This window comes from Apteryx rowi, unplaced genomic scaffold (genome assembly GCF_003343035.1).
Source record: "Apteryx rowi isolate R43461 unplaced genomic scaffold, aptRow1 scaffold_518, whole genome shotgun sequence".
In the NCBI taxonomy this organism is placed as follows: Eukaryota; Metazoa; Chordata; class Aves; order Apterygiformes; family Apterygidae; genus Apteryx; species Apteryx rowi.
Genome location: NW_020450781.1, coordinates 261,469 through 289,020, shown reverse-complemented (window position 1 = coordinate 289,020; position 27,552 = coordinate 261,469). Strand labels below are relative to the sequence as shown.

Here is a 27,552-nt window from a genome sequence, read left to right as displayed (position 1 = left end):
AGAAAATACATATTGCCACAATTTGTGTGTGTATGTTTTAGCAGATTATTCTGATATACAGAATATTTCTGATAAACATGCATACTTTAGCCTTTACTAAGTATAACAAAGTTTAAGCAAAAGTAATTTAAAAAGCCCTCATTCTACAGCAATTCTAATATGCTTTTCTTCTGTTTTTTCAGTGGTGTTATAAGTAATACAAATTTTTATTAATCATGCAGGTGATGTACCCTTCCTTATAGCCTTGTTGAGAACAATTGCTGGACCTACTTTTTATGAAATTCGCAATAATTCTTAAGCAGTTAGAGACCAAATTTATCAAAATCATAATTAAGCATTCTTTAAGCCTTCTATTTAGACATTTCTCCATCTAATAGAGAAGGCTGGGTGTGCCGCAACCCCTCTGTAAAAAAGGCAGTTTGCAGAAACTTATCACATAGTCTCAAGTTGATGAGGCCAGAAACATCAATTTCCACTCTTTCCAAACTGTCTTTGGTACTGCTTTTTTTTTTGCTATTCAACACTGCTCCTCCAACATTTAGGGTGTACACCTCCCCTTTTTGAAGGTAGTACTAGAGGCTCTGAATGAACCTGTCTCAGATTTTCTCTACAGACTGGTTAGTGTTTTAAATGTGGAGATTTGAAAGCAATAAATTTTAAACTTTTCAACAACTTAGCATGGCAATTTTTATGCCACAATAAAAATACTTTTGTACAATACAGCATAGATGACTTGTATTTTACTAGGGCTTATGCTACTATGGCTGCCCAATTCTGAATAGGTAGGTTTCTCCTTTTATTGCTTTCTATGTCATATTTTGTATATAGTCCTGTAAAGAAGTGCAATAACAGAATATTAATATTTAGGGTCCTGCAGCTTTTACATCATGCAAGCATCTATCAGATTAATCTTTACAACATGAGTCTGGTGCATTTTACACTGGAGGAAAGAAACAGAGAGCCCGAACCTTTCAGTAGTGCAGGGTAAGTGGTGGAATTTGCCACATGGATTTCATATATTCCTGCTTCCCCTTCCCAAATACTGACTTCTAGGCAATGCTGCTTCAGTACTAAAGTGACGCTAATTAGTGAGGAAAACAAAGTTCTACATCTCTTACACAGATCACAGAGCTAGGTATGAATTACAAATGAAACTGTTAAAAGATAGTGAATTTTACTGGTCTCACCATACGAACCAGACCTTTGTGCACTTAAGTCCAATGTGGCTATACTTTGTTATTTCACACTTGCTATGAATCAATGATTTTCCCTTACTTAAATCGTTCAGATTTTTTGCAATCCTGGAAACAGCGATGGACAATCTTCAGTACAAAAGTACTTAGCTTTTATTAGGGAACTCCAGAATCCCAAGCAAAAAGCACCCAGTATTCGTCAAGGTATCTCACTTCACTGTTAACCAATACAGCTGACTCTTTCAAATCACCATTATTAAACTGTCCATCTTTGAGCAAAGCTGCAGGAATTTTATTTTAAAAGAATTACATGAAATGTATGATTTATAGTATCTAAACAAATTGGCTTTTTTGTTATTATTATTTTTTTAACACAAGCTTCAGACATACTGCTCTTTCCACAGCATCATTCAAAAATTCAGAATGGACACAGGCAACAGATGCCCACAAGATAAACTCTTTCAACCCTTTGCCAGCCTGGCTTGGGGCTGTGCTAGTTGGAAGGATTAGGTAAAAATTAAAGACAGCCAGCTCTAATAGTAAATAATCATTGTAACAAAAAAAAGGTGCCTCCATCCTTCAGCAAGTGGGCAATGCATCTCATTAAAACAGCAACTATTTGGTCCCCTTACGAATTTGTTGGCACATCAATGGAGGAGGGGAAAAGCAAGGGGAGAAGGAAGCGAGGGACGGAGGAAGACTGCTTCTGCTTTCTTGGCCCATTGCTCACGCTTCAGGGTAAATAGATCCTTTCTATTACTGTGCACCTGCATTTCACTGCTTCGGTCTGATTTCGTCCCCCACTGTGAAAATGTAGCTTCTTCAAGCACATACAAGCCGTGCCATGCAGCTCAGAGGAAAATTATATTCAGAGATGTGAGCGGTGACCTAAAAACGAGAACTGGTCCTCAAAATGTCTGATTCCTTTTAAATTCTGTAAGTTTATGTTTTGCTTTTCTCTCTCTCTCTCCTTTTCATTGCTCCACTTATCTAGAAAAGGGGTAATAAAAGTACAGTGTTGACAACTCTGTCATACTACCTTTCTGAATTTTATTAACTGTGTACAATATCATAAAAGGAAAATCAGTTTTCAGAAATGGGAGCTATATATTGCCTCTTAAAGCAGTCCCTCTCATGTTCAGCTCTTTCTGTTGTAAACCTGGCCTTGAGTAGCAAAAGCCCAAGGTCAGGTAGCGGAATAGGCTTCTATTCTGGATCTGGCACAGCCTTGCTAAGGGACTCTGGATATTACTCTATGCTCTCTCAGACTCAGTTTCCACATGTGCAAAATCTAATTCTAATACTTACATGACTTACAGAGTAGTGACAAGAAAATTGGGGAAGTTGCTATAGCAATATAAAATATTAAATGCAGAATTGGTATTTGGAACTATCATGTCGCATGAACACTTGAGCAAGTGTCTTAACATAACACTGGCAAAAGCCACTTATTTCAAGTTATCTAACAAATTCCATAAAACTATGTGCAACACTCTATAGACAAAGTCTGAATGAAATGATCTGTTCAAAATAGAAAAGGGGAATATTTGAATAGCTAAAATATTTTTAAGTCCCCATCTTCCTTGCATACCCATAATAATTCACAAACCAAACAAAAAATTAGGCAAAAAGCCTGGCCTAAAGAAAACTTGACATTTAAAACAAAATATAAGTATAGGAAACTAACCATTAATGCTGATCTTCTAGAATGGAGGATGGAGTTTAAAGGAATCCAAAACACACAGATTCTGGTGGCACTGTGTAAACAGGCATTTGGGCTTTTTTATTTTGTTTTGTTTTTTTATTAGCTAACTCTGTGGTGAAGTGAGGCTACCAAGTTTAAAAATATGGTGTGGTCTTTTTTAGAAAATGATATCCTTTCAACTTCCTCTGTGAAATTATTTAAAATTACTTCAGATTGGCTGTTATTGTTGGAAGCAATTCCTTAAGATGCAGGGCATATTTCAAAGTGCTGTGAGCACAATATGAAGTGGCAGTTGCTAAGGCAACAAGATGCAATTCCTGCTTTAGTGATTTCTTTTAACAGCTGCATAAGCCCAGACAAGTAGTAGTTAGAGGAGAATTTACAAATCTTCATCTTAGTAAATACCCTATCAAATAACTTGTCCAGAACTTACTTACAATAGAAAACTGCTGTTTTCTCAGACTAAAGTCTTGCCTACCCTATGTAAAGAAATAACTGATAACAAAAATCTTCACCAGTGACTCTTTTGAAACAGTGCTGGTGTAGGACAGAATAATGTAATACAGTTTTCAGCACAGATTCAGCATTATCAAAAGCTGGAAAGAATTACCAGTAATAATAAAATGTCCTAACATGGACATCGCTTCAGGGCATCACAGGCAGAACGGCAGCTTGCGACCTCACAGGCAGCAGAAAGCCGGAAAGAGTTGGGAGCAGGTGAGAACACTGGGTACAAGAAAACAGATCTCTGTATGAAAGAACCATTGGCGCGACTCAACAGCCAATACTGTCTCCACTGACACAATACTGGAGTCCCTACAGTAACACTGGATGCCTTTAGAAGAACTGTAATCTCTAGCCTGATATTTTTGAATTAAATGCATCAAAAAGACTCCTCCAAGAAGTTGGGCTTCTTTCCAAAACTTCAATATAATTTTTCTGCTCTTCCTGCAACTGAAGCCAATATTCCCCATTCGTGTTACTTGAGAACAAAGGAAGAGCAAATGGGATAAAATAGGAAAAAATAAAGGTCCAAAATGACTCCTCTCCCCAAATCCCCAAAATGCAACTCCTGCCCAAAACAATCCACTAAAAGCTCYATCAATATATTTAACAACACATACAATAAATAGCAGATAACTTCGCTGGAAATTATTTTAGTAACTTAAAAATACAAAATGACAGCACTACCTGAAAGAGTTAAAAAAGCATGAATATGTATCAGCTTTCTTTTCAAAAGAATAATAAAATTCCTTTTGCATACATGAATCACAGGCTGCTAACACAAGCATCTGAACATGGTCAGAGGCTGATAAAGTTAATGAGGATACGACAATGACATTATTTTCTTTTATTTTGAAGATAGCCAATATATGATTAGAAATTACACACTTCAGGTTTTTTCTTCTATTTAAGGTAAGGTAAGGCCTTAGAAAGACTGAAACCTCTAGTTGCACTACGCTGAATGGCAGAAATATCATCAAGGGCTTACAGTGCAAAGTGAACGATTCATTAAAGAGTGATAAATGTGATATGACTTAATATGTTGTTTAGAATTTAATATTCACTACCATCAAACTAGCTGCTATGCATTTTAATATCCTTTAAAAGTATGTCAAATAGCAATTTGCATATAAAATAGTTAACAAAGAGAAGCATGTCTTCATTACTTACTAGAATAATAATTCTGACCAATTCTTTTATTATCCATTGAAGGAAGTTAACAGAGAACAGTTCATTAATATCATAAAATGTATCACTCCTATTCTGGAAGGAAGAAAGAAAAAAATTGATTATGGACTAAGGTTCATAACATCTTCTTGTTTATATTTACTTAACTCTCAAGCCTATCTATATAGTTATCATAGAAATTTCAATTGTGTGCTCTTGTAAATGCCTCAGCACATTACATTTTGCAAAGTTGTTAAAAGAAAAAAAACACAGGACTGTTCTATTGACATAGAAACAAATATGCCAAACTAAAGGTGTCACTACTTTGTAAATAAGTTCACTTCAACAGCATTGCATACAATCTTCTCTTTAAAAGTGTCCTTAGTCAACAAAGCCAATAAAAGATATACTAAAAATTGGAAGGTACTAGGGGTTTCTCTCAAACCAAAATGCAACATCCTATATTGCAGTTTGAATTTTAACATGGCAAAAAGTGCAAGAAGATGTAATGGATTCAACAAGGGACATGCTGTAATCTGTAATGCAGGTTTTAAAACTGTAAGTCTTTCTGAATAGCTAGTTGTATCAAAAAATTACAGAAGATGACAACATTTTGGCTGCAGTTCTACAGGTCCATCACATCACTAATCAGACTAGATGGTTATTACATTCTCACCTAGCAGGTTTCAAATTCCAAACCCAGTACATTGGATCCACGACCAATGAAACAAATAGAGTGGTTAGTACACTACACAATACCATAGCTACACAGGCCTGTAACTTCTTATGGTGTGAAGTATTTGTAAACAGAAAAATAACAGAAAAAAATGTTTCTTCAGAAATTATGTGAGGAACAGACCTTTTTAGCTCTCTGTGTGGGTAAGAGAAACCATTAGATATTAAAGTGTCTTCAGTGTACATGAAAATAGGAATTCTGAGGACTTTTTACACATTGCTCAAGAGTGTTCAATAGTCAGGAAGGGAGTGGATCTGTCTGGCTTTGAAGTCTTTCCCAACTTCCTCAAGAAGTGCACTAGCTGTGAAAAGGGCCTCAAGAATAAAAGATTTTCTTACGCCTCTATGACAAAAGCATGCACATACAAACATAATGTGACCGAGGGCATGAAAACACAATTCTGCAAAGAAAAAATATTATAAAATCAAGTTCTATTTATGGTCATTCCCTTTTGTAAGTAATCCGTAGTTAATCACAGTTAAAGTGCAATATAAAATCAGAGTCACAGGAAACAAATCACTTTTATTAAAAGAAATTTACTAATGCTGGGCCACACCAGGCAGAAATCATTGTTATATTTCCATAGCTGCCGTCAATATTGTATTCTAATGTTCTCAATACCTGACATATAAATGTTCCAAAAATATGTGGAAATACTCGATGCATGCATTTGTTTCTGCTGTTTGCATTCATTCGATCTTGAATCATATCAGGAGGTCAGTGGTATGCAGTATTTTATTTTCCTACCCTACCCTTTTTTTCTCTTCTGCTTTTCCCTTTTTCGGAGTACTATTTTCCCCATACCTGATAAGAATAAAAAAAATCTGAGTAATATTCCCTCCACCCACCTCTACTCCCAAGAAGAACTCTTTAGCAACTTTAGATTAACAATCTCAAGAAGCAGGTGAGGTTTTCTCCTCCCACCTACATCTCAATGAATTGCCCAACTCCTAACTTTATGTTACTCCTCCACCACACCTGGGCTAAGACAATTGCTCTTTTTATTTTCTGTGAAAATTGCTCTGCTCCTGAAGGGACACTGCTAATATGCTGCACAGGTGCAAGGGGAAGCACAAACCGCTGTCTTAGTTTCATCCATATTGAGATGTTTCAAGCGATGTTAACTATCAAAGAAATAAAGCTTACCGTTTTCCATTTTAACTTTCAAAATCAATGCCCTTTTCCCTTTTCACACCTCCCTGCTGCATGCTGGTAAAGGCAATAGGACGATAAGCAGCTCGTTTTCAAAGGCACAATGCTAGTAAGTAACTGTAAATTGCCTTTTAAACAATCGAGATGGGGCACAAAATGGGCCCGTCCTAAGACTTTTTAGTCACTCTCACACTTTTAGCAACTAACTATGAAATTTCTGAAGTTCTGTATCAGAATCAGCCAGGCATCACTTGTGTTTTATCTATTCATGTGAAAAGCTACAGAAAGAGCAAAACCTAATTTCTGTAAGGTGAACACGCCAAAACAGGCATGCAAGACAGGAGAAAAGAATAACGCTATTTGGATTTCATGTAAACACAATACACTAGAGACTTGATTAGTGGTTGGAGCCAGATGATGACAATAACAGAATTCAGCAACATCAAGTCTCCGCATCAGTTTGTGGAATTAAAGGGAAATATTATTGCCCCCCTTCATTAATAAGTCAGTTCCACTGCTCCTGCATCAGCAAGTCCATATAACACTGCCAGCCTCAGATGCAGCAGTAACACCTTCCCTGTTATTCACATATGGTAAATCCATTGCTTTGGCTACCAAAGATCAAATCTTAAATTTCAGTATAGGCAATGTCATCAGCCAGGTGCATTTTTGCAGTGTTTCTACTTGCTGGGGAGGCTCAGCGACGCTCCCCACACGAGGGGAGAGGCAGGGAGGCAGTGCCGACTCCAGCCTGTTTGCAGGGAGGCAGCCCGGGACCTGACGGCGAGAGGCTGTCCTGGAGGGGGGTAGGATTTCGGCTGAAAGGCAGTGAGCAGAAACCATGCCATACTTTAGAGGCCGTTGTAACAACCCCTTGAACTCAGCAGATGTTGGCTACTACCATATGCTACAGTATGACTTTTTGCAACTTTGATCCATTTTATGCAATTAGGGCAGGCTCATCTTTCTCCCTAGTTCTCCTCTTTCTTGCATCCTTACTCAAACTATGCAGGCATGTACACAGGAATATTTAGTCCTCATACATATGTTATTATCAACAAACGTGCCTATCACAAGTGTTAGAGAATACAGTTAGAAAATAGATTACGGCTTGCACATTTTTAGCTATTTGTGCTATTTCTAGCACATCCCTGTAATTCTAGTTCAGTGTAAATAATATAACAGCTCCTAACATTCTTGGTTCAAAAGCTATTATGAAATGAAAAGAGTCTCCTTACCTAAAAGAAGTCATGGAATCAAAATCTTTGAGCAAACAGAAACCCCACCCAACTTTCAAACCAATATTTCAGTTTAACTTTGATTATCATCAKCAGCAGCATTAATTCAACAAGAAGCTGGGCATATTCTTATATTCCTTTTTTTTTTTTTTACAGGGTGTAATCTTTACAAACATATTTGTCAAAAAAAAACCATTTCAGTGGACTCTGATATATTCCATTATGCTTGAATGCCAATAGAGAGAGCATATTCAGTTTTTGCCATATTTTCTAGAGGGATTTTGTTAAACTTAATCTCTAAAGAACGCGTCCAGTAAAGGAACTATCTGTCCTTTTACTTTTTACACATACTCAAGGACAGAATTTCTTCAGGTATTATGAGATAACTGGTGCATGAAAAACAAGGTCATGTTTTTATTTGAAGCACCTCTAAAATAATTTTTCAAGCTTTGTTATAAAAATTCTGACCATTTTGTAAAATGATGTCAACATTTCTCCATATGCCTTTAAGCTACAGTGCAGTGAAATAAGCCGGAGTATGAGCCACTAGTGACAAAGCTCCTCCTAGAGGCACCAAAAATGCTCCTAAAGAAGTCCATCTTGGTTCGCCCTAGTGAGAACTATTTCCTCTTATCAAGCCCAGATGGGAAGGCAAGAGATATAAAGGGTCGTGACTGCTAGCTCATAGCAGTCATTTCATCATCTTGCTATAGGAGCCCATTCCTAATTGAAGTCCAGTATTTACAAATGGCACTACACAAATGGATTAATCTAATGATAAAAAAAAAAAAAGGATTCAAAACAGAGGCAAAGGTGGTGAGGGGACCTGCTAAATCATGTAGCAATTTCTGTGTCACATAAACACACGCCACACATGCCATTGCTAAGAAGAGGCCTTTTAGGCATCAGAGGTATACCTTTTTGGATGGATGGTACTGGTAATAATTGCTCATAGTTGATACTCCCCCTGCTCCAAGGTTGAAGAAGAGGTAATGCCTCACTTTCTAGGAAATTATTCATGACCCAGCTTCAGTGAAGAAGAGGTTAGCCTCTCCGAGAGGCTGAGATGAGCTTTGTGATCCAAACTCAAGAGAGCATGAAATAAATGCAGAACCTGGGAGAGAGGATATGCCCTTTCATTCATATGAGGAGAAAGGGGATTGAACAAGGACAGAAAGAGGCAACAAAAAATCTGTTCAGGAAAAGGATTCAGTAGAACAGAATATCTGGAAGTTTTCCTTGCAAAATACAGATCAAATAGCATTTTCTGCTCATACCTCCAGTTTCTCAGTGCATCAACTATACGTTATTACATGGAAGAGAATATCCTTTCTGACTCTGTTTATTGAAGAGCGTTGGGAAAACAGGGAGCTGCACAGCACTCAGATGGAATCAGCTTTAGGCCTTGTCACATCAATGATTTATAGGGTGACACTAGGGAAATCAATTAAGTTCTCTATGCGCCCCAGTTTTCCCATCTGTAAAATAGGGGCAATCTGTTATTYGGGCAGAGTGCTTTTCCATTTTACAGCCTTTCTTGTGTGTTTGGGTGTTCATTATTTTGCTTCTACACTAGCAAAAGTGATTACAAGTCAGTCTTATGTGAATAAAATTTTATTTTGGCATCAGGATACACCATTTCTTGGTTAATTTTAACTGTTTTGATTTTAAATAACTTCATAGTACTGTATTTTTAGCAGAGAGCATTGAAAATATGGCATACAATGTGAAGAGAGTACATATTTTCACTAAAACACAGATCCTTGAAAAAGCTATTAAGGAAATTCATTTTAGGCAGAGATAGAAAAGTCAAAGATAATGAAGTTAGGGAGCTTTGCAAAATTGCTAGTTTTTTTCAGATTAAATTGTTCAACAATTTTGCTATATTTTAGCATTTCAACATCTAATGACTATTTAAGAAAACTGTTTAGAAAAAAAAAATAATTTGCCATAATACAACCTAATCCTCCAAGACACCATGGGGAGAAAACACAGCTGTACTTGGGCTACTTGTTTCATGGATTTTCTCTGTTTATTCTGCAGTTTCCACAGAGCAGGAAATGTACAAGTTAGCCGGAACCGGCAAGCAAACCCCTTGCTGAGGTTTATTCACAGCAAAGGAGAAGTATTTCCGTGGGGGCAGTGGCACCCCTCTCCCTGTTAATATGGATAAGACTTAAAATGCACAGCTTGTCTGGTAATATGCACAAAACAGTGGCTTGCCTCTTTATAGTACAACATACTGCTTTAAAATGGGGTAAAGGATGAAAAAAAAGTGAAGTAGTTCAGGAACGCAAAGATCTAATCATTTAGGAGTCTGTCAGGAGGGCTTACATTTATGCAATCTTTTTGCCTGTATTAGGAGGTTTGCCTTTTGCCTGTATTAGGAAACAATACATTTGACTTGTAAAACAGCATGTAAATAGCTAACAAAATTTTTAAAACACAATTTCTGTTTCAGCATCAAATGCTGCACTGTCTTCTTAAGAGGAGGCTAGTGAGAATGAGATTGGCAGATACAGTAATAAGGATTTTTTCTGTCCCTGCCACCTGAGCCCTCACTTACACTGTGACTTGCAAGAAGAATAATGATATAACTGCTAGGCCAGCACAGCGTCTGATCCCAGTCCTTCCACGTTTTAAATATTCTTCAGCAGGCAGAAAAATTCTTCAATTATGGGAGGACTGGGAGATTAATTTAATGTGTTTAGATACTTGTCTTGCCATTGCAAGTGTAATCTTCTTACTCAGGACTCACCAGCTGCTTTGGGCATTAGAAGGAAAATGATTATTCTGCCATGCGTGGAATGGTGCACAGGATATTGGCTGAAAATAAAGAGAAATGATGGTAAAGCAAACATCAGTTTCTGGTTGTCTTGAATCCTCGGCAAATGGCAGATGACTCCGAACTGGCAAATCCTTTTATCGTTGCAGTTTTTACAGTGATCTCAAATCTCTCCTTTATCTGCTTCTTTGTGGCTTGTTTAACACAGAGACTGATGATCAGTGAAGCAAAAGATTTAGTTTGAAGGTGTCAGCTAATATCTACAACAGAGCTGCCACTGCTCTTCAAACTGGCTTTACAGATAAGAGTTGGCTGCCCACTGGGTGTCCACAATGATATTCTTGGGGAAAATATCTTTAAGAGTTCACAATGGCAATGGGGCTCCAATATGCCATGTATGTGTCCAGAAATGTTATCTAAAGTCACCAAGAGGCTAATAGGACATATATACTTTCTGTATACCAGGTACAACATTACTGTTGGGTGGTCTGATTTAAGCAAAACAAATCTAGCCATTTATCATGGAGTCGTCTTTTTTTTCTTTTTTTTTTTTGTCCTTACACAGATAATCCCTTTAGTTTTGTTGCATATGAGCTACTTTCCATTTTTAATCCCATGATGACATATTTTAAAAGAGAAATAATAGGTCTCTGGCCTCTGCAGACCTCCATTTAGCTGATATAGCCTCCTCGACGGTAGGCCTTCTTCCACAGGTTGATCTTTTCATGCACTGCTGTGAGTCAACCCGGGGCCTCAGTTCCAAAATGCCATCACAGCAGATCTGCCTAGGGTAGTTTTATTTACAAGAGCTGTATAAATTATAGACAAACAAAGCTTCTCTGGAGCGTAATCTGGCGGTTGTAAATAGGCAGTCGACCAGGTGACATTAAGCAACCCTCAACTGCTCCTGGTTACAGTAGCACCTTAGAGCATTTCCGACTGCACGACGGGAACCATCTCTGCTCTGACACCCACGCTGAGAGTCACCAGCTAGCTCTGAGTTTACTGCTAAATGCAAACCTTAAAGCATGTTATTATTGTTCTTGTGAGTGTTACTGAAATAACAGAATACACAGTAAAACTGAGTTCACTTTAGCTATTTAAGTTTCAATAACATGTTTGTCTTTTGGGATAAGATATCGCAAGTAACAGCAGTCAATGTTTTCACAAACCCAGTCTGAATCCAGATCAAAGCAGAGCTACTTGTTTTCCCTCCTCTCATTGTTGGAAACTGATTTCTATTTCTTGTGCATTTGTCTGAGGCTGTTAAAAATAAATGATCAGTTTAAATAAACCATTTGAAGAGAAAAATAGATAGAAAGACAGACTCAAAATTCAGGACTTCAGTATCTTCCTAAAGGAATTTAAGTAAATATATAGTAAACAGAAAAAAAGAAGTTTAACTTCATGAGAGACTGATGAAAAATTATCCACCTTCCTGAGAATTATTTTCTTTAAAGATCATATATTTTCCAAAAAAGGTATATGATACACAAGGAAAAATGGATAGGATATACAAAATTTTCACTAGAAAATACTAAGATTAGGGTAGGAAAACTGTTGTGTCTTTCAGTATTTCACATTCCATACATCTGACTTTCTGATTTTACAACAAATATTCATGATCTAAATTTTGACTTTATGAACTTACTGAAGAGTAATCTATTTGAAGATAGACAGAGAATCTAGGTAGTTATTTGATTTGAAGAATGTAAGATTTCTCAATATAAGTGTCCTGGAACTTCACATAAGCTTTACATATGGATGTAATGGCAATAAATCAGACACAGAAATGTGACATTCTTAAATAGACAGATTGCTTCTTTACAAAATGTAATGCCACATATTTCCCTCCTTTCCTAGAATTTCATTGACAACTTAAAGCTTTTAAAATAATGGTTTTCACACCTTGAACACATGCCACAGAAGGCAGAGGGAGGCACTGCATACAATTCATTATATAGACTGGAAACCTAAACATTTGATTGCATCTTATGAAAGAAACACATGTTCAGCAGATCCATCTGACATTTTCACACATATTTCAAAAGATAGTTCTCTTCAAGTTGATGATTTCAGTCTACATTTAGCTCATTACTAAGTCCTGCAATTGCAGAACTAAAATTAATCAGAATCCCATTTAGTTTCTGAAGAGCACTCAAAAGTCTATGATTTTAAATTAATTTATGCAAAGAGAAAAGCTCTTGTCTTTTTAAGTATACTTCCAAGCCATATAAATCGAGAGTAAAGCTTTAAACCTGTAATGACCCCTTTTCCATCCAGTCTTAAATGGAATAATTAAGCGATAACTTCAATTCCATCTAAGTACATGAAGCAGTGAGGGGTGTCTGCTTGCTGAGTAAACCTTGAAGCATTTAATTGACCTGTGGGAGCTGATTATTGCAAGTACAGTCATATGGCATAGAAGCTATCTGTACTTTGCTAGAAGAAATCTTTCAAAGTAATTAATAATTTTGGTGATTTAAAAATATTAGGCGTAACTATTCACTATTAAGAGACTTAAGCTGTAGTCAGCTAGCCTTTTACGGATTTTTAAACAGTATAAAATTTTTAGGTGTACTCATTTGAGACGTTAATTTGACTCTTCAGTGTAATAGAACAGAAATGAGTCATTGGCCAAGGGCTCAATTTAGGACTTCTGAATTATCCTTAGCTTTTCCTGGAGAGAACTACGGTAAAGCATCACTTAGTGAGTTTCCTATAATCTGATATTTGCTATTTATACCCTGGCAACAGTATTAAGAAACTTGCTAGGTTAATTGGGTAGGCAAAATCAAATTCATCCAATTGCAAACAGAAACATGCTGTTTCAGATACTCTTGATAGCTGCACACAATTAGCCTTACTTTACCTGATACATCACTGGCTTTGCTGAGAATGTACCAGTATTAGAGAAGGCAGTCTTCTTGAAGCATGTGTTTGAAAATAATGAGACTGCTGAACATACAGAGAGATTACGCTCTCTACAGATAACAAAATATAAATGTACTTGCCTTGGCGAACCCCAGCGCCCCTCCCTCCTTCAGACTCAAATTGGATATATAATTGCTGGAAAATACTGAAAAAACCTTCTCTACTAAAAAAATCACAACATGCGTGACATGAATGAACTTAGGAGATAATTGCGTAGAAGTTCTCTTTTGTTTAAATGACAGAAGAATAAATTCATTTTAAGTACTGTATCCATGGCTTATGATGAACAGATTGCCTCTGGAATACAGGAATCAAAAACAATCAAATAATTTGTTAGCATCTCAATGTTCAGGTGTTACAGAAATCCACCTTAATTAGACATTTAAAAACAACTAAGAAAAATATAAACCGGACTGGACAGCTAGAAATAATGGATATTTTATATAGACAACTGTTCTGCAAGAATATGCAAAAATCTCACAATTAAAACATCCAGTCACAATCATGGAGTGCTTAGCATCTTAGAAAATGAATTTATTATTTAGTTTTCTACCTAACAATGCACTAAAAAAAAAAAGTATGAGATCCTGAAACATCTAGGAAGAGAGGAGAAAAATTAATAGTAATTTTCAAAAGAAAAGAAAGCTGCTGCTACCAATTAGCTTTCTCTAAACCAAACTTTTAAAATAACTGAAAAAAGATCCAAAGGTCATTAAAAAACCACTTCAGCTGTCCTGCATATTGTCTATCCCTTGTCATTAATGCAGACCTTCAGATGGTTAGAAGTAGATCATCAGAAGGGGCTAGTTAACAGAAAACACTGGCCACAAGGACTTGCTGCAATTTAGACTGTCAGAACTCATGCCCTACAATAATGAACATGTTCAATTAGAAAAAGAGAGCTTATCAGCCAAATTTGTTTCTTTTGACTAGGGGGTGGGATGCGGGAGGGAAAGATTTGGTTGTTTAGCTTTCAAAAACCAGGGTCTAAGAGAAAACTCACAGGACACTAGAGAGGTGTTGGTAAAGCACTTCATACAGTACTGCCTAAAGTATCCTTGAATAAGATCTCTGGAATAAGATACAGACTGGGACAGGAATATTGGCATGTGCTGAGAATTGTTTACAAGAGACAAGCTGCAATATCTCAGGTTGGTTGGAAGTGTCAGGTGGAAAACCTCAGCTATCAGTTACCAGTCCATCTTTAACATATTCATGCATGATCTGGAAAAGAGAATAAATAATATAGTATTGAAATTCATGGAGAAAATTAAAATAGGGAAGAGATACAAACACTAGGAAAACAAAACAGATTGAACTATGTGCAGAAAATAACAAAAACGACTCCCATTCTGAAAACATCAACTAATATATTTGGTAAGATGTAATCTGAAATACAGATGCTCTCTGTGAAACTTGGAAAGCAGCAATGCTGAAAAAGATTGCTGGGAGAACAGAATACTGGATATGAATTTGTAACATGATACAGCAGCAGAAAAAACAGAGGCCTACATTATTTCAGTAGAAATATGCATAGCATTTATATCATGAATATGGCTCTGAGACCTTAAGCCTAAACATTCCTTCTGGGCCCTGGAAAAATGTTATTTGTATCTTCTTAACTCTCCAAACCAAAATTACTAATGCTATCTTGCCCTTCACTTCCCTTTTAAAAGTTTTATTAAATTAAACCTCCACTAAACTTCAAGGCTTATTTTACCCCCCAAAAGCCTATATTAAAAAGAACAAAATGCAAAGAAAAATGCACAATCAGTTGTGCACAACGTTCCACTTTGTTTTCTCTAGACCTGGGCTAATGCTTTCCATTCTAGACATATAATTAAAGAAAGATTTTGAATTCTGAGACAAATAATTAACATCAGAAATCTGAAGTTGACAGCCAAAGAAAAAAGACCACAACACTGATATGGAGAAAGAAATGTAATAAGAATTAAATAAGCTGCATATTTTCTTAAGAAGATACGTTAGGGTGAAACCATCTGTCAAAGAATCTCAGTAAATGGATCAGTTCAAACTAGACTAATCAAAATATTAGAAAAAAAATCTGTGAAGCATGAGCCTTCATTATTGCAAGATGCTCCAAATGAAAATAACTCTTTTCCATCTGCAGCTTCATTTTAGGACTGTTTAATTTGAAAAGGAATGGCATTTTAAAAATAAAAGCCCTTCAAAGCATATATTTTAAAATTTTCTTAAAATTACTACTCTTTTGGCTAATGATACCCATGAGAATGAATGGCCACTTTCAACTTTAAAGTTACAAAATTGGATTAAGTCTCACTTTAAAGGAAAACCCTTTTTTCTTTCTCTCTTCAGTGCCTCTCTTCAGTTCTCAGCTATGCTGCTCCGTATCTGAAACCTGCCTATCATTCTTTCCACCTGCATCAGCAGTCTGCTTGTCTTGTTTTCAATTTTTTTTTTAAAATCAAAGTAACTTTTTCTCACACTTAAGGAATGCTAGATGCAATAGTCTTCAATCAATTTTGAGTATGTGTAATAACGAACTGAGTGCTGCAGAAAATACCAGTATGTTGTCTAATCTGCATGGTGTCTGGTCCATTTACTTAAATGCAAGTGATCAGGGAAAGGCCTTGGAATTCTATCCAAAGGAAAATTTGGCCAAAGACCGTTTTACATAGCACTAATTTTTATAAGGCTTAACTTGACTTTAAGAGTTTATGTGAAAAGACTAAAATGCACTTGGCTCATTTCTCAGAAGTTCATTTTGGTGAGAAATGGATGCTCAGCCCCAAAAGAATTTGTTCCATCTTGTTTAGATTCACAATTTGTGTGGAGCGGAAAATATCAAAAACATACGCTATTACATAAAAATAAAGAGCAGTATTTTTTTTCAGCTCAAATAAAGGAGGAAGTTTTGCGAGCATAAAGCAGCAATAAGATGGAAAGTCAAAGYGGTGTGCACTGATTTTTAATGACCAATCCTTTAATAGCAATGCTTCTCTCCCTTTTAACCAGAACTTCCAAAAGAATAATCATAGACTAATCTTGTTCTGAGTTTGCATTAGACATTCAGTTTTTCAGGTAGTACTGATTCACATTCTCTGATGTGCTATGAATATACTACTGGATGACTGGAGCTTTTTAAGATGTCAATCAACCAAACGGTTCCAACTTTTAGATCATATATTCATTCAGTTGCTTAGATTATACTAAGAGAATAAAAATTTAGTAGTGGAAGAAATACATGTTCTGGCATTTCTAACGCTAATTTGCAGCTGCAGAACTTACCTTTCTGGATTTTGGGGGTAAAGGAAAAATCTAGTCTAATACTATTTTCCTACCTATCATTAGCCAGCATTCAGACAGTGAAAGATTTAAGTTCTCTAGTAGCTAGAATTGCACTTTGTATTCATTCAAATCAAAGCATTCTGTCCCAACTGATAAACATAACTGTATCCCCAGGATACATTAATTTTTTATATTTTGGAGAGTAGCTAACAGTAAACTTTATCTGGCAAAAAAAAAAGCAAAAAAAAAGCAATGGTTCCTGAAAAATTATTTAAGACACAATTGGCTTTGGCACTCACCAACTCTGCATTCACAAAGTGACCACTAGCCCAGATTAAAAATAAATAAATAAATATTTGGGAACTTCTGCCTACTTGCAATTCAAATGTTTAAAACTAGGTGTTAGCATGAGCAAATATCAGTATTGAGTTGCCATTTTTCTCATTTTACAGATGGAAAACTGAGACCCACAGGTTGAGAACAAATATCTAAGATTAAGAAAGAAAGCCGAGATATAGCCTCCTTCAAGTTTTTGACATCAAAAGTGTGTTAAGCAGGGTGGTCTCTCCTCTGCATTCAAGGACATTTGCTCTTTTGCTGTGTCATGATTGTACCTTATAAAATCATATAGCAGTTTGCCACCCTGAAATACTGAACCATTTCTGAGTCTAACTGCCCAAAATCTGTGTCCCATACAAGCCTCTTAGAGATAAATATAGAAGTCCTTTCCTATCTTTTAATACCAATCCCTTTAGTTTATTTAATCCCAAAGTAGAATGACTAAAAAGGGTCACATTTTTAGAGTATCTGGTATGTGACTGAAATTGTAGTAAACAATCGATTTACTTTGAAGGCACTGGAAAAAAACTTAAACTAGAAGAGGAATACAGTAATAAGAAATCACTTTAATGTGCTCGATTTCTCTCTCAAATGGGTTTCTTAATGATAATGCTACAGATAGCTTTAGGGAGACTATTTGAATGACGATCATTTAGCTATAATAAAATCAGTAAGCCCAACCTAAAGAAATATTATTAAACCTCTTGAGTGATCCACACCCACACATTTCAATTTAGTTTATGCCTAATCAAGAAATGCCCCTGTCAGTTTATGTTCATATTTCATCCTCATCTTTAACCTTAAAAATCTTAACAGGGTTGGATAGCCTTTCTTGCAAGTCAACATCTCTTTTGTCAGATTGATCTGACCTCTGCCTTTAATAGTACCCAGAAGCAGCTGGTATCAAACTACTTGAAACACTGGAGATCAAAGTTTGATGAACCTCTGTCATTCTCCCAAAGAATCAAAATCTGTGAAGAATGTAACTCCTTAAGTTCAGATTTCAGAAGTGTAGCAACTGAAACCAACACAAATTTGTTCGTCAGAAAACCATCCCAAGCCTGGAAGGCTAGATCAGGCATTTGCAATTAAAGCGAATAGATGGTTCCACCAGCTGACAAAGGCAGACAGTCATCCTGGCAACAATTCAATTTGTCAGGGTCCACAAGGCTACTGGATTCTTCACAGATTATATTGCTGGAAATTACTTACTACTTATGGTATACATACCTAGCATGTAGCTCCGGAGAGCGATATCCTGGATTAGATTCAGATTGCACATATATTTGTGAACAGTTGTTTGCCCTTCTAAATGATCACTCAGTATGTGGAAAACTCACAAACTGGCATAAACCAAATACAATAATTGGAGGTTTTCTCTTGTTCCTCCCCCAAGCTTTCCTGCAACAAATATAATCTTAGACTCAGTTGGAGCCAGATGCTATTTGCCATGCTATCTTTCAGCAGTGCTCAATATATGACAAGGTTTTCTTAATAATCACCGGGTTGCCCTTCATCATTCAGTAGGAAACACCTACTACCTATTTTGATTGTAACCTAACTAGCCAAAAGCATGACTGTCAGGACTGTCTATTAAAATAGTGTGTGAACCAGTCCCTTCCCACCATTAGAGAACTTTGAGGAAAAAAACACACCGTAAATTAATCTGTGCAAACAATTCTCATCTCACTTATTAGAAGCTTTGTGGTAGGCAAAACAGACATTTTCATCTTCATGTGCTCAATTAGTGAAAAAGGTGTTTCATACTTGCTTTTAAATCGAAAGACTCCTTCCTTTAACTGTACAATTAAGCCTTTTTCTCTCTATATATGCAGCTTTCACTATATGATGACAACAAATAGCAGTCCTTTGAGATTTAAAATGTGAAAATCAAATCATCAAGCCTTAATAAAATCCAATAAATTCTTCTAAGTGATATATTACATTATCTAATTAGGAAGCATAAAAGGCAATATCAGACTTGCATTTTTTAAATGCCAAATTTATAAATGACTCCTTTACTAAGGTCTTTCTGTCTTCAGTGACTATCTTTTCTCCAAGTTAAAACACATGCATATATATATAACTGACCAGTCATAATTTAATTTTGCACACACACACTCTAAATCCCACTCAAATGTATAACTCTTCATGATCTCCATTTATTTATGATATGGTCCTGGAAGACCAACTTCTCCCCCAGCTAATTCACATACCCTATGCAATCTCTGGTGAGCAAAACAGAAACAACACAAACAAACAAAAAAGCCACGAAAAGCACATTGTTGTTTAAGGATCCACTTGTAGTAGAAAGCCACAAAAGAAGAAAACAGGTGGATCAGGTTTTTGCATGTTGAAAATTACCTAGGGACCTTCTCCCTTTCCTGCACACTATGAGGATTCAGTCACCTCAACACAAGAATGGAGTAGATGTGCTACTGCCAGTTCCCTCTTCCTACACACAGTGGATTTAAAAAAAAAAMCAAAGCACAACACTGCATACGTAGGTTCGTGGGTTAGTGGACTCCTCCTCTCTAAATATTTCTTCTCCTTGCAACAATTTTAACCTGACTAGTAAGTTAGACACAGCAAATTTAGCATCTGCAAGAAAATCTATTATTTATAAGCAGAGTGAGTGCCTATGTGTTGAGTGCTCTGTAGACACATCAGGCAATGATCAGTGGCAAATTTGACTTTGGGTCAAACTTTTATTCCTTGTATTAACCAAATTATCATTGATTCCTTCAATCAAAGATGGAGAGCTCATGTCATGTGACACCTAACATCCTGGTTTCTTTATGTGATATGTGGTTAATTTTCATTGTTTATTCTCACGTGGTTGTAATTTTTAATGTAATTTTGTTTTACTAGTGTTCCATGTTTTGACTTAGTTATGGAATGGATTTCCTGGCTAGAGATCCTGAATAGATAAAAAGCAGCAAAAGCAAATTCTACCATATAAGTTTTGGCAGGAAACATTTCTAGCTCAGCATTCTCTACTCGGAGAGAAACAAACAGTGCAATCCTTATTCAGAATATAAAATATTTCTGCATATCAAAAGGTAATATGCTAATCATGCTTTTTTGCCTGGTGTCATCTGATAGCCCCCAAATTTTCACAGTAAAAGAAAAGCTTAATTTTAATAAATGTAGAAAGAAAAAAAGAATTACTATTATATGCCGAATTTACTTAGCTACTTTTTGGAGCCCCAAATCACATTTAACTGTGAAATGTAATCTTCCTCTGTGTTCTCACATCCAATTATTTAGCTTTCTGGAGCCCCAGAATTAACATACTTCTACTGTACAAAACATTACGTTTGTTGCATTGTTTGCTATAACGCATTTCCCATATTGATGGGGTCTAAGGCGTTATGCAAATGGAGCACACAGTAAGAAAGGTATCTTTGCCACTTCCAAAACTGCTGTGCTAATGCAATAGCCTCTCATACATTCATAAGAGAACCTCTAATCTTAAACCCTGAACTTGGATCTCCAAACTAACTTGCAGTTGTACAGTAAATCATCATCTATAAAAAAACAGAAACTTCTTTTCTTTCTTTTAAAAGTGCTGATCACATAAGCATAATATCTTTGCAAATCAGGCCCTGCAGACATATTGTACACTGTCAGAGCAATTTTAAGGTAATCCTTTACATTCTAGTTTCCTAATGTGATTTTACTTTACTATTCTGAGTAGATAATTACAGTAGAGTATGCTGTCTTACAGATATCACCCTTAGAAAGAGTCCTTTTAACAGCCTTTGTAAGTACTACGTGGCACCCTTCTAACTAATCTATGCCCAAGGAATAAACCAATATTATTATCAGTTCTTAGTTGTTTTTATGCAAAGGAATTGTCTGAAAGACTAATAAGCAGAGGTCCCATTCAAATTCTGGTTACACTTATCCAGGTACAACATGGTCCATGTGAGTCTTAGTAATATATGGAAACTTCAAATTCAGCCACGCTGTCCCCATTTGCAGAACCCAGAACAGCTCGATAAATCCCCAGAGCCACAAATTATTGACATCCAGAGAAGGTAAACAAGTCACCAGTTATGAGCGTCTCTAAGACCCAGCATCTTACAGTATTTGACAAGCAATAAACATAGACAAGTTGTTGGATAGGGCTGCGGCATGGTTTAACCCTTACTTTAGGCAGCAGCTAAGAGGTACTTTGCAGTGCCAACACGTAGGGTGTAAGCTCCCCATACGGCCAGTGGAGGGAGGCTGAGGCAGAGGATCCAAGCTGAGTGCCTGAAGTAGATGATTTAGTGACAAGCCTATGATTTTAGAAGATGCTTGAAGGCATTAATGTCTTTAGATTTCGGGACATTTTTATAACTCAAGAGCCATATACAGAGAGAGCTATATAGGTAAAACTGGACAAATGCATATATACAAATACTGTGCATATGTAAATTAAGGTATTTTTAAAATACCTACACCCATAATATTTTTCTTTAGGTTAAAAGCTACAACAATAGAGAAACTGCAATACTGTGAATTCCCACTGCTGGGTATCGGCTTTAAGGATAGACATTTCAATTCATTTCATTTTTTAAAAATTAAAAAGGTAGAAGAGGGAAATAGAATAAAATTTAATAAACACTTCAGAAACCAAATGGAGAATCCTGTTTTCAGATTGCTTCCCCAAAGGTTCTCTACAGGTCTGTTATCACCTACAAAAAAGCTAATGTTATCTAGGTGAAAGCACTAGGTAAACCTGTAAGCACAGAAAAGAAATAATATTGTTATACCCCTAGCAAAACCATAAAGTTTAATGCTTTCACATGTTGGAACATTTTTGTAAAAAAGAATAGATGTGCAAAAAAAGTCAGTCACGTGAGAAATCAGACGGTTTAGGAAACCCACCAAAATGGCTGAGCTACAGCAAAGGGCGAAATCTTATTTCTAACAGAAGGCAGCACTGCAATGCAGCATCAGAAATTACCAATGCCTGCAGTTGCCTGGCTCGCTGCCCTAATCACGACAGTTTGATGTTTTTCCCCTGTGTAATGCAGAGGTAGCATATCAGATCCCTGCAGATGCTGGAAGCTGAAGGCAACAGAAAGGAAAGCTTTGACATTCTGTCATGGAGATGACAGGACAAAATGGCCTGCAATAAACAACAGTTTGAGCAGGATAATTTGATGCATTGAGTTCTTAAGCTTCTCCAGATGCTGAACTCACCTTGGGATGCGAGATAAGGGGACAGCAATTACTTCATTGAATAGAGTGTGGTTGTGTGAAGCCAAGAAAAAGGAACCTCTCTGTGAATTTAGCAGAAGAAATAATCTACCTGCTCTTAAAAAAACCAAAAAAAMCAAAAAAAACCCAAAAACCCAACTTTTCCCAGTCATCAGCACTTAAGACAATTCTCATGCAGGTCTCATGCTCTGCAGACTGAAATAATCAATGTTTCCAATCACTTTTTAACCATTTTATGTTACATTGTTGCAGTCCCATTACAAAACAAAATGAAATTTTCAAACCAAATCAAAAMCACCAAACACATGAAAATATGTCTTCTCCTTTTTCTGTCTTCCAGTAATCAGATTTACAAAAGTAGCTTTTTAGCTTCTGTATGTGGTTTCAAAACTGCATAAAACCCCAACTGCATTCATCACTGTGCCAGTTCAGCATCTGTATATTCACAAATACATGAGCAGACTTTGATTCCTCTGGAAATTGGTCCCTTTTATTGGCATATAGACAGATTCAGAAGATGACTATGCTGCTGGACTACTTTCCATAAATAACATAACTTGCTTACCGAGGCATGTTGGGTCCAGGCCATCCTTTCTAAGTGGTTATTAAATGATACTCCACATGTAGGGAAGCTGGGGTCAACATGCTGTAGCTATTCCTCCATGATCTCAATGAGAGAAAATTTGGGAGCCTCAGATTTACAGCACGTTTGAGAGCACAAAGAGCATTGTGGCTAATTTCAGAGATGAAGTAAATGATTTCCACAACTCTGACAGGATTCTCAATGCTCCCGCAAATAAATAGCCAAATGGCAAGGATCATCTTGTCAAATACCTGCAGTGTGATCCTTGCATAGAGCAGTTGATATCTAAAATGCTTGCTGATGTTAGTTTAAATTTTCTCTTGTGATATGTATTTTAAAAGATTATTTCCTTCTAGTTTAACATATTAATTTTAATAATATTTATTTCCTATTGTGAGTTTCATTGCAAAGGCTCTCCAAATGCCTTTTACAAGAAGGCAAATATTTTACAAGAGAATGAAATACATGTTGCACAAAACAGTGCTATCCCTCTCTAAAAATACAGCTATCCGTAGCAAGAAGCATATCAAATGTTYAACCCTATATTGCCATACTGCAGAAAAATTTTAGAACAAGAAACAAGCCATACCATATTTACTTTAATGAATTCAGGGCAATAGAACTGATGCCAGTTGCTGCCTAAGCTGCCACATTTGGAATGCATCAAATCCTTGTAGGAAGTATCACAGGACCAAGTGAATATGACCCCACAATCACAAAAGCCAGCTCTGTCTGCAGTACATCATCGTTCATATGTTAGCCTTCATCAGGGATCGTACCAGATAAATACCCAACTACATCCAGAAAGATGGAAATCAGTGAATTCAAAACTCAAGAATTGTATTTTGAATGGTGTCTGAATGGATGGACTCCTCATTTTCTGACTGCAAAGCATGCCAGCAATGAAGCATAAACATTAAACTACTTCACTGGCATTGGCACAATATAATGAATTCATTGACAATATGTTTTCTAAAATCTATTAATAATGACTAATTCCCCACAACTGCTAGTTCCAGCTCCTCCCCCCCAAAAACCATGTTATCCAGTCTTTGCAGAAGAAGCTTGCCAGAATTTTCATATTGCAGCACCTGATTTAAGGTCAAAGCAAAGATAGCCAGGGAGATAAAATATTTAGGTTCAGAGCACTCTGAGCAGACCAGTACTTGACAATAAATTTTACACTTTATTTGTCAGGAAAATCTTGAGATTTTGTCAACACAAGAGGAATAATTTTCTAGAGCTGTTTCTTTCATCACCTTAGTTTAAAATTCCATGGATGGAAAAATTACTCGTAAGATGAATATTCTAACTAAGGCTACATCCTTGAATACAAATTACTGAGGGAGAGAACAAGTTCTCCTTTCTATATGGGACGTGCACATTCCTACATCTCCCTCCCTGTAACTGCTAGGAAGTTCTAATGTCATTTTGCAGAATTGCCAACCCTTTTTATATCCCTCCTGTATCTTTTTGATACGGTTAAAAAAAAATAAACAAAGCAAAACCTTCATAGATACTTCAAAAGCAGTATAGATTTAGCATATTATGATATAAACAACATAACTACCTCCTTGCAACAGAGATTTAATATTCTACTTCAGTGGTCCAGTGGCAACCTGCAAAACTTAGTGGACTCAAACTTAGGAGTTGAGAAACATTTTAGAGATTTCTTAAGCAAAAAAAATATTCTTAATAAATGCCAAAAGCTTCATTAATTCTTTTGTATACAAAAAGAAGCTAAATATAAACAAGCTCAAGGAAATGTCAATTTTTTATGACCTTCCATCTCAAAACACACAGCACACCTTACACACCCTCCCTCTGTAAAATGCAGCATTGAAAGAGACTGCTCGGTTACCTGACATCTTTTAATTTCACTAGGGAGACAGAGTCAAATATTCAAGTTACCTAGTCCACATCATGAACCATACTTTGGGATTGAATCAAAATGACAGAGTGACTTAGTATTTTCTGCACAGCTTTTCCTTCCCAAGGTAAGGAAAGTATTCAAAGAATGAAGGTGAGCAGCAGAGGGAAATGGTGCTAAATGCCATTTTAGTTTTTTATTTAGGAAGTATTAAAGACATTTAGATATCACCGAAGTTTACCAGATGACTAACAGCCATCTCATTTTCTGCTTAGCCTGAGAAGGGAGAGTCAGCAGTCAAAAGTTTTCACCTTTCTGTAACTGATTCACTGCCAAGTGCCTTTCTGGGTCATTTTCATTTCCGTGAGGAAATAATACCACCTATGCACTCATTTTTTAAGAACTTGTTTGGGATTAAAGTCTTTACATTATCTTTGAGTGTATAAAGTGCTATTGCATATATAAATAAAATCTGGAAAAGCAGACTCTGGCCATCTGAAAGAGAGTATTCCTGCTCTGAGGCAATGAGTTAAGACTGTTCTGCCAGGTTGGTCATTAGTTCCCTGTACCTCAGATCCCTGTTTTTATATGGAAAGTGAAACTATTTTACTGTTTCACAAGCAAATCATGAAGATAAACTCATTAGTGTTTGCACCAAATACAGTGTACTAAGGAGCATACAGAAGTCTCAGAGGAATTCTGTAGTCAGTGTCAGATTTGGATTGTGTTCATTAAAATTAAGCAGGAGACCATATATTGAATAAGGATGATACAAGAGTAATGAATCACTTCCTTGTTCAACAAGTAGTGTGCATCCCGTGCAGTAAATGGGATAGTATGTGGTCACGTAACCAAAACACAGTATCATATTGCAAATGTACAAGGAAATGGAATTAAAGCTTCTCAGGCAACCATGAACTTGGTCCTGCAGATTCAGGGCATCCACCTACGTATGACATACAGAATCCAGCAGAGGATATGATAACTGCTGCATCAGTGAACACCTGAGCCAGGCATATGCTCTTGGGACTGTTTTACGCATCTCCCTCAAATGGAGCTCGCTAAGCCCTGTGAAGGCTTCCCATTTCAAGTGGAAGCCTTGGGGTATTGGACTACACTTAAAAGCAGAAAAAAGCCTACATGCTGAATCCCATACCTCAAGGGGCCCAAGAGACTTAAAAAGAATGCATGTGAACTAGAAGAAAGAAATGAAGTTTGGGCAAAGGAGAGAAAGAAAGGGTCATACCTTCTCAGCAGAGGCATCTAATCTAACTGCAGGATCAAATAAAGAAGAAAGCCACTGGTTGAATTTGGAGGAGATAACAACATCCTTCATGAGAGGAAGGACAATGAACATGTGGGACAAGAGACTCGGGGTTCAATAATGGGATTCTTCACCCAATTGCTGTGAAGAAAATGAAGCAGTGAAATGCCTGCAGCCATGTATTATTTTGTCTAGGCTTGCATATTACTTGTACCAGCAAAAATAAAGTGTCCAGCATTTGGAACCTTTACAATGTCCACATGCTTGTTAGATTCAAATATCATTCAGCCTTGAAGAAACAAATTTTAACAAGTGGCCACACAGCTGTGCAACATAGCATTTCTGAGCAATTGATTTTACGGCATGACAAAAGGTTGGTGACATGTATTTCTAATAACAAATATATGTTTATAGTTATATACGTTTTATAAACATATATATTTTTTGAGGGAAAGAGAGAGAAAATGCATATGTTTCTCTTGGCCAAATTCATCGTACATGTGAGAAGAACTCAGTATTTGCTATTTTTCCTACAAGTTCTCTCAGTACCATTCTCAGGTCTGCAATTTAGGAACTTACTTCTGTTATTCCTTTTTACCAGAAATGACATGTAATCTGCTTTTACTTTCATATACTCAACACTTTTCATTCAGCTCTGCTATGCCACAAAGTTTTGTACACCCCTATCCACATTATTTTATTTTCTTCTGTGTCCCAAAGTCATTCTTTTGTTTGTTTCTCTTCCAGGGAACCATCATTACAAAACATTCTGAAATAATGAATGGAGCTGAGCTGAGGGAGTTACTCTACTACAAGATGTTAATAAGGCATAGTCCAGGAAAGGTGAAGGTTTCAGTGGACAAATGATGTGTTGGGGGGTGGGGGATGGGGGGAAGCTTTCTAAGCACACTTCTTCAAGTCATGAAGGTGTTAATAACTGCTATCAATCAGGTCTTTCCTCTATAGACAACTATAGAGGTGAGATGTTTATCTGTTAATTAGATATCAGTAATTCAATATGTTCCATCTTTTCCCATCCAATTTTGACTGAAATAATAGCGTTCTGTCCTCTGAAGCCTAAGAAGTCGCTTAAAATCTGGGAGATGAACAAATAGCACATTGTAAGTTCTTGTTTGTTATACCCAAGAGTCTGAACAGAGAAATGTCATCACATTACACATACGAGATACAAATGCTTGGCCAGTTATGACCTATATCAACTTCACACACTATTGCTGGCATGACCCTTACTTTAACCATTTGTCTTTTACTAGATTTTTAACTACTAATATTGTAATTACTTGTGGGCCTCCTTTGATTAACCTGCCAGCTTTACATAAATCACATGTCCTAGGATCATGATTCTTTGTTCACATTCAAGGAGACATTAGCTATGCTGGCACCTGAACTGTCCCACAGTAGACTTAGATGGGAATGGAAGATATATCTTGCTAAGAGGTTCACCCTACTCTCTGATCTCTTTGAATAAATCTGGAATGTCTGTAACTCCATGATAAATACAGTTGGTGAGCAATTAAAATTTCATACTACACTCAGAGGGAGTATTCACCCTGTTTTGTACTATGAGCACCTGGTAC

General features: G+C 36.5%; 1 protein-coding gene across 1 annotated transcript in view; it reads right to left on the bottom strand.

Moving 5' to 3' along the window:
* The window catches only part of LOC112973035 (threonylcarbamoyladenosine tRNA methylthiotransferase-like), a gene marked incomplete at its 5' end in the record, with an annotated part of 322,440 nt that overhangs the window by 34,181 nt on the left and 260,707 nt on the right, over positions 1-27,552 (bottom strand). Inside the window, one exon of the mRNA XM_026080384.1 lies at positions 4,573-4,665. Within this exon, the coding sequence (XP_025936169.1) occupies positions 4,573-4,665 (93 nt within the window). The remainder of the gene's footprint in view (positions 1-4,572; positions 4,666-27,552) is intronic.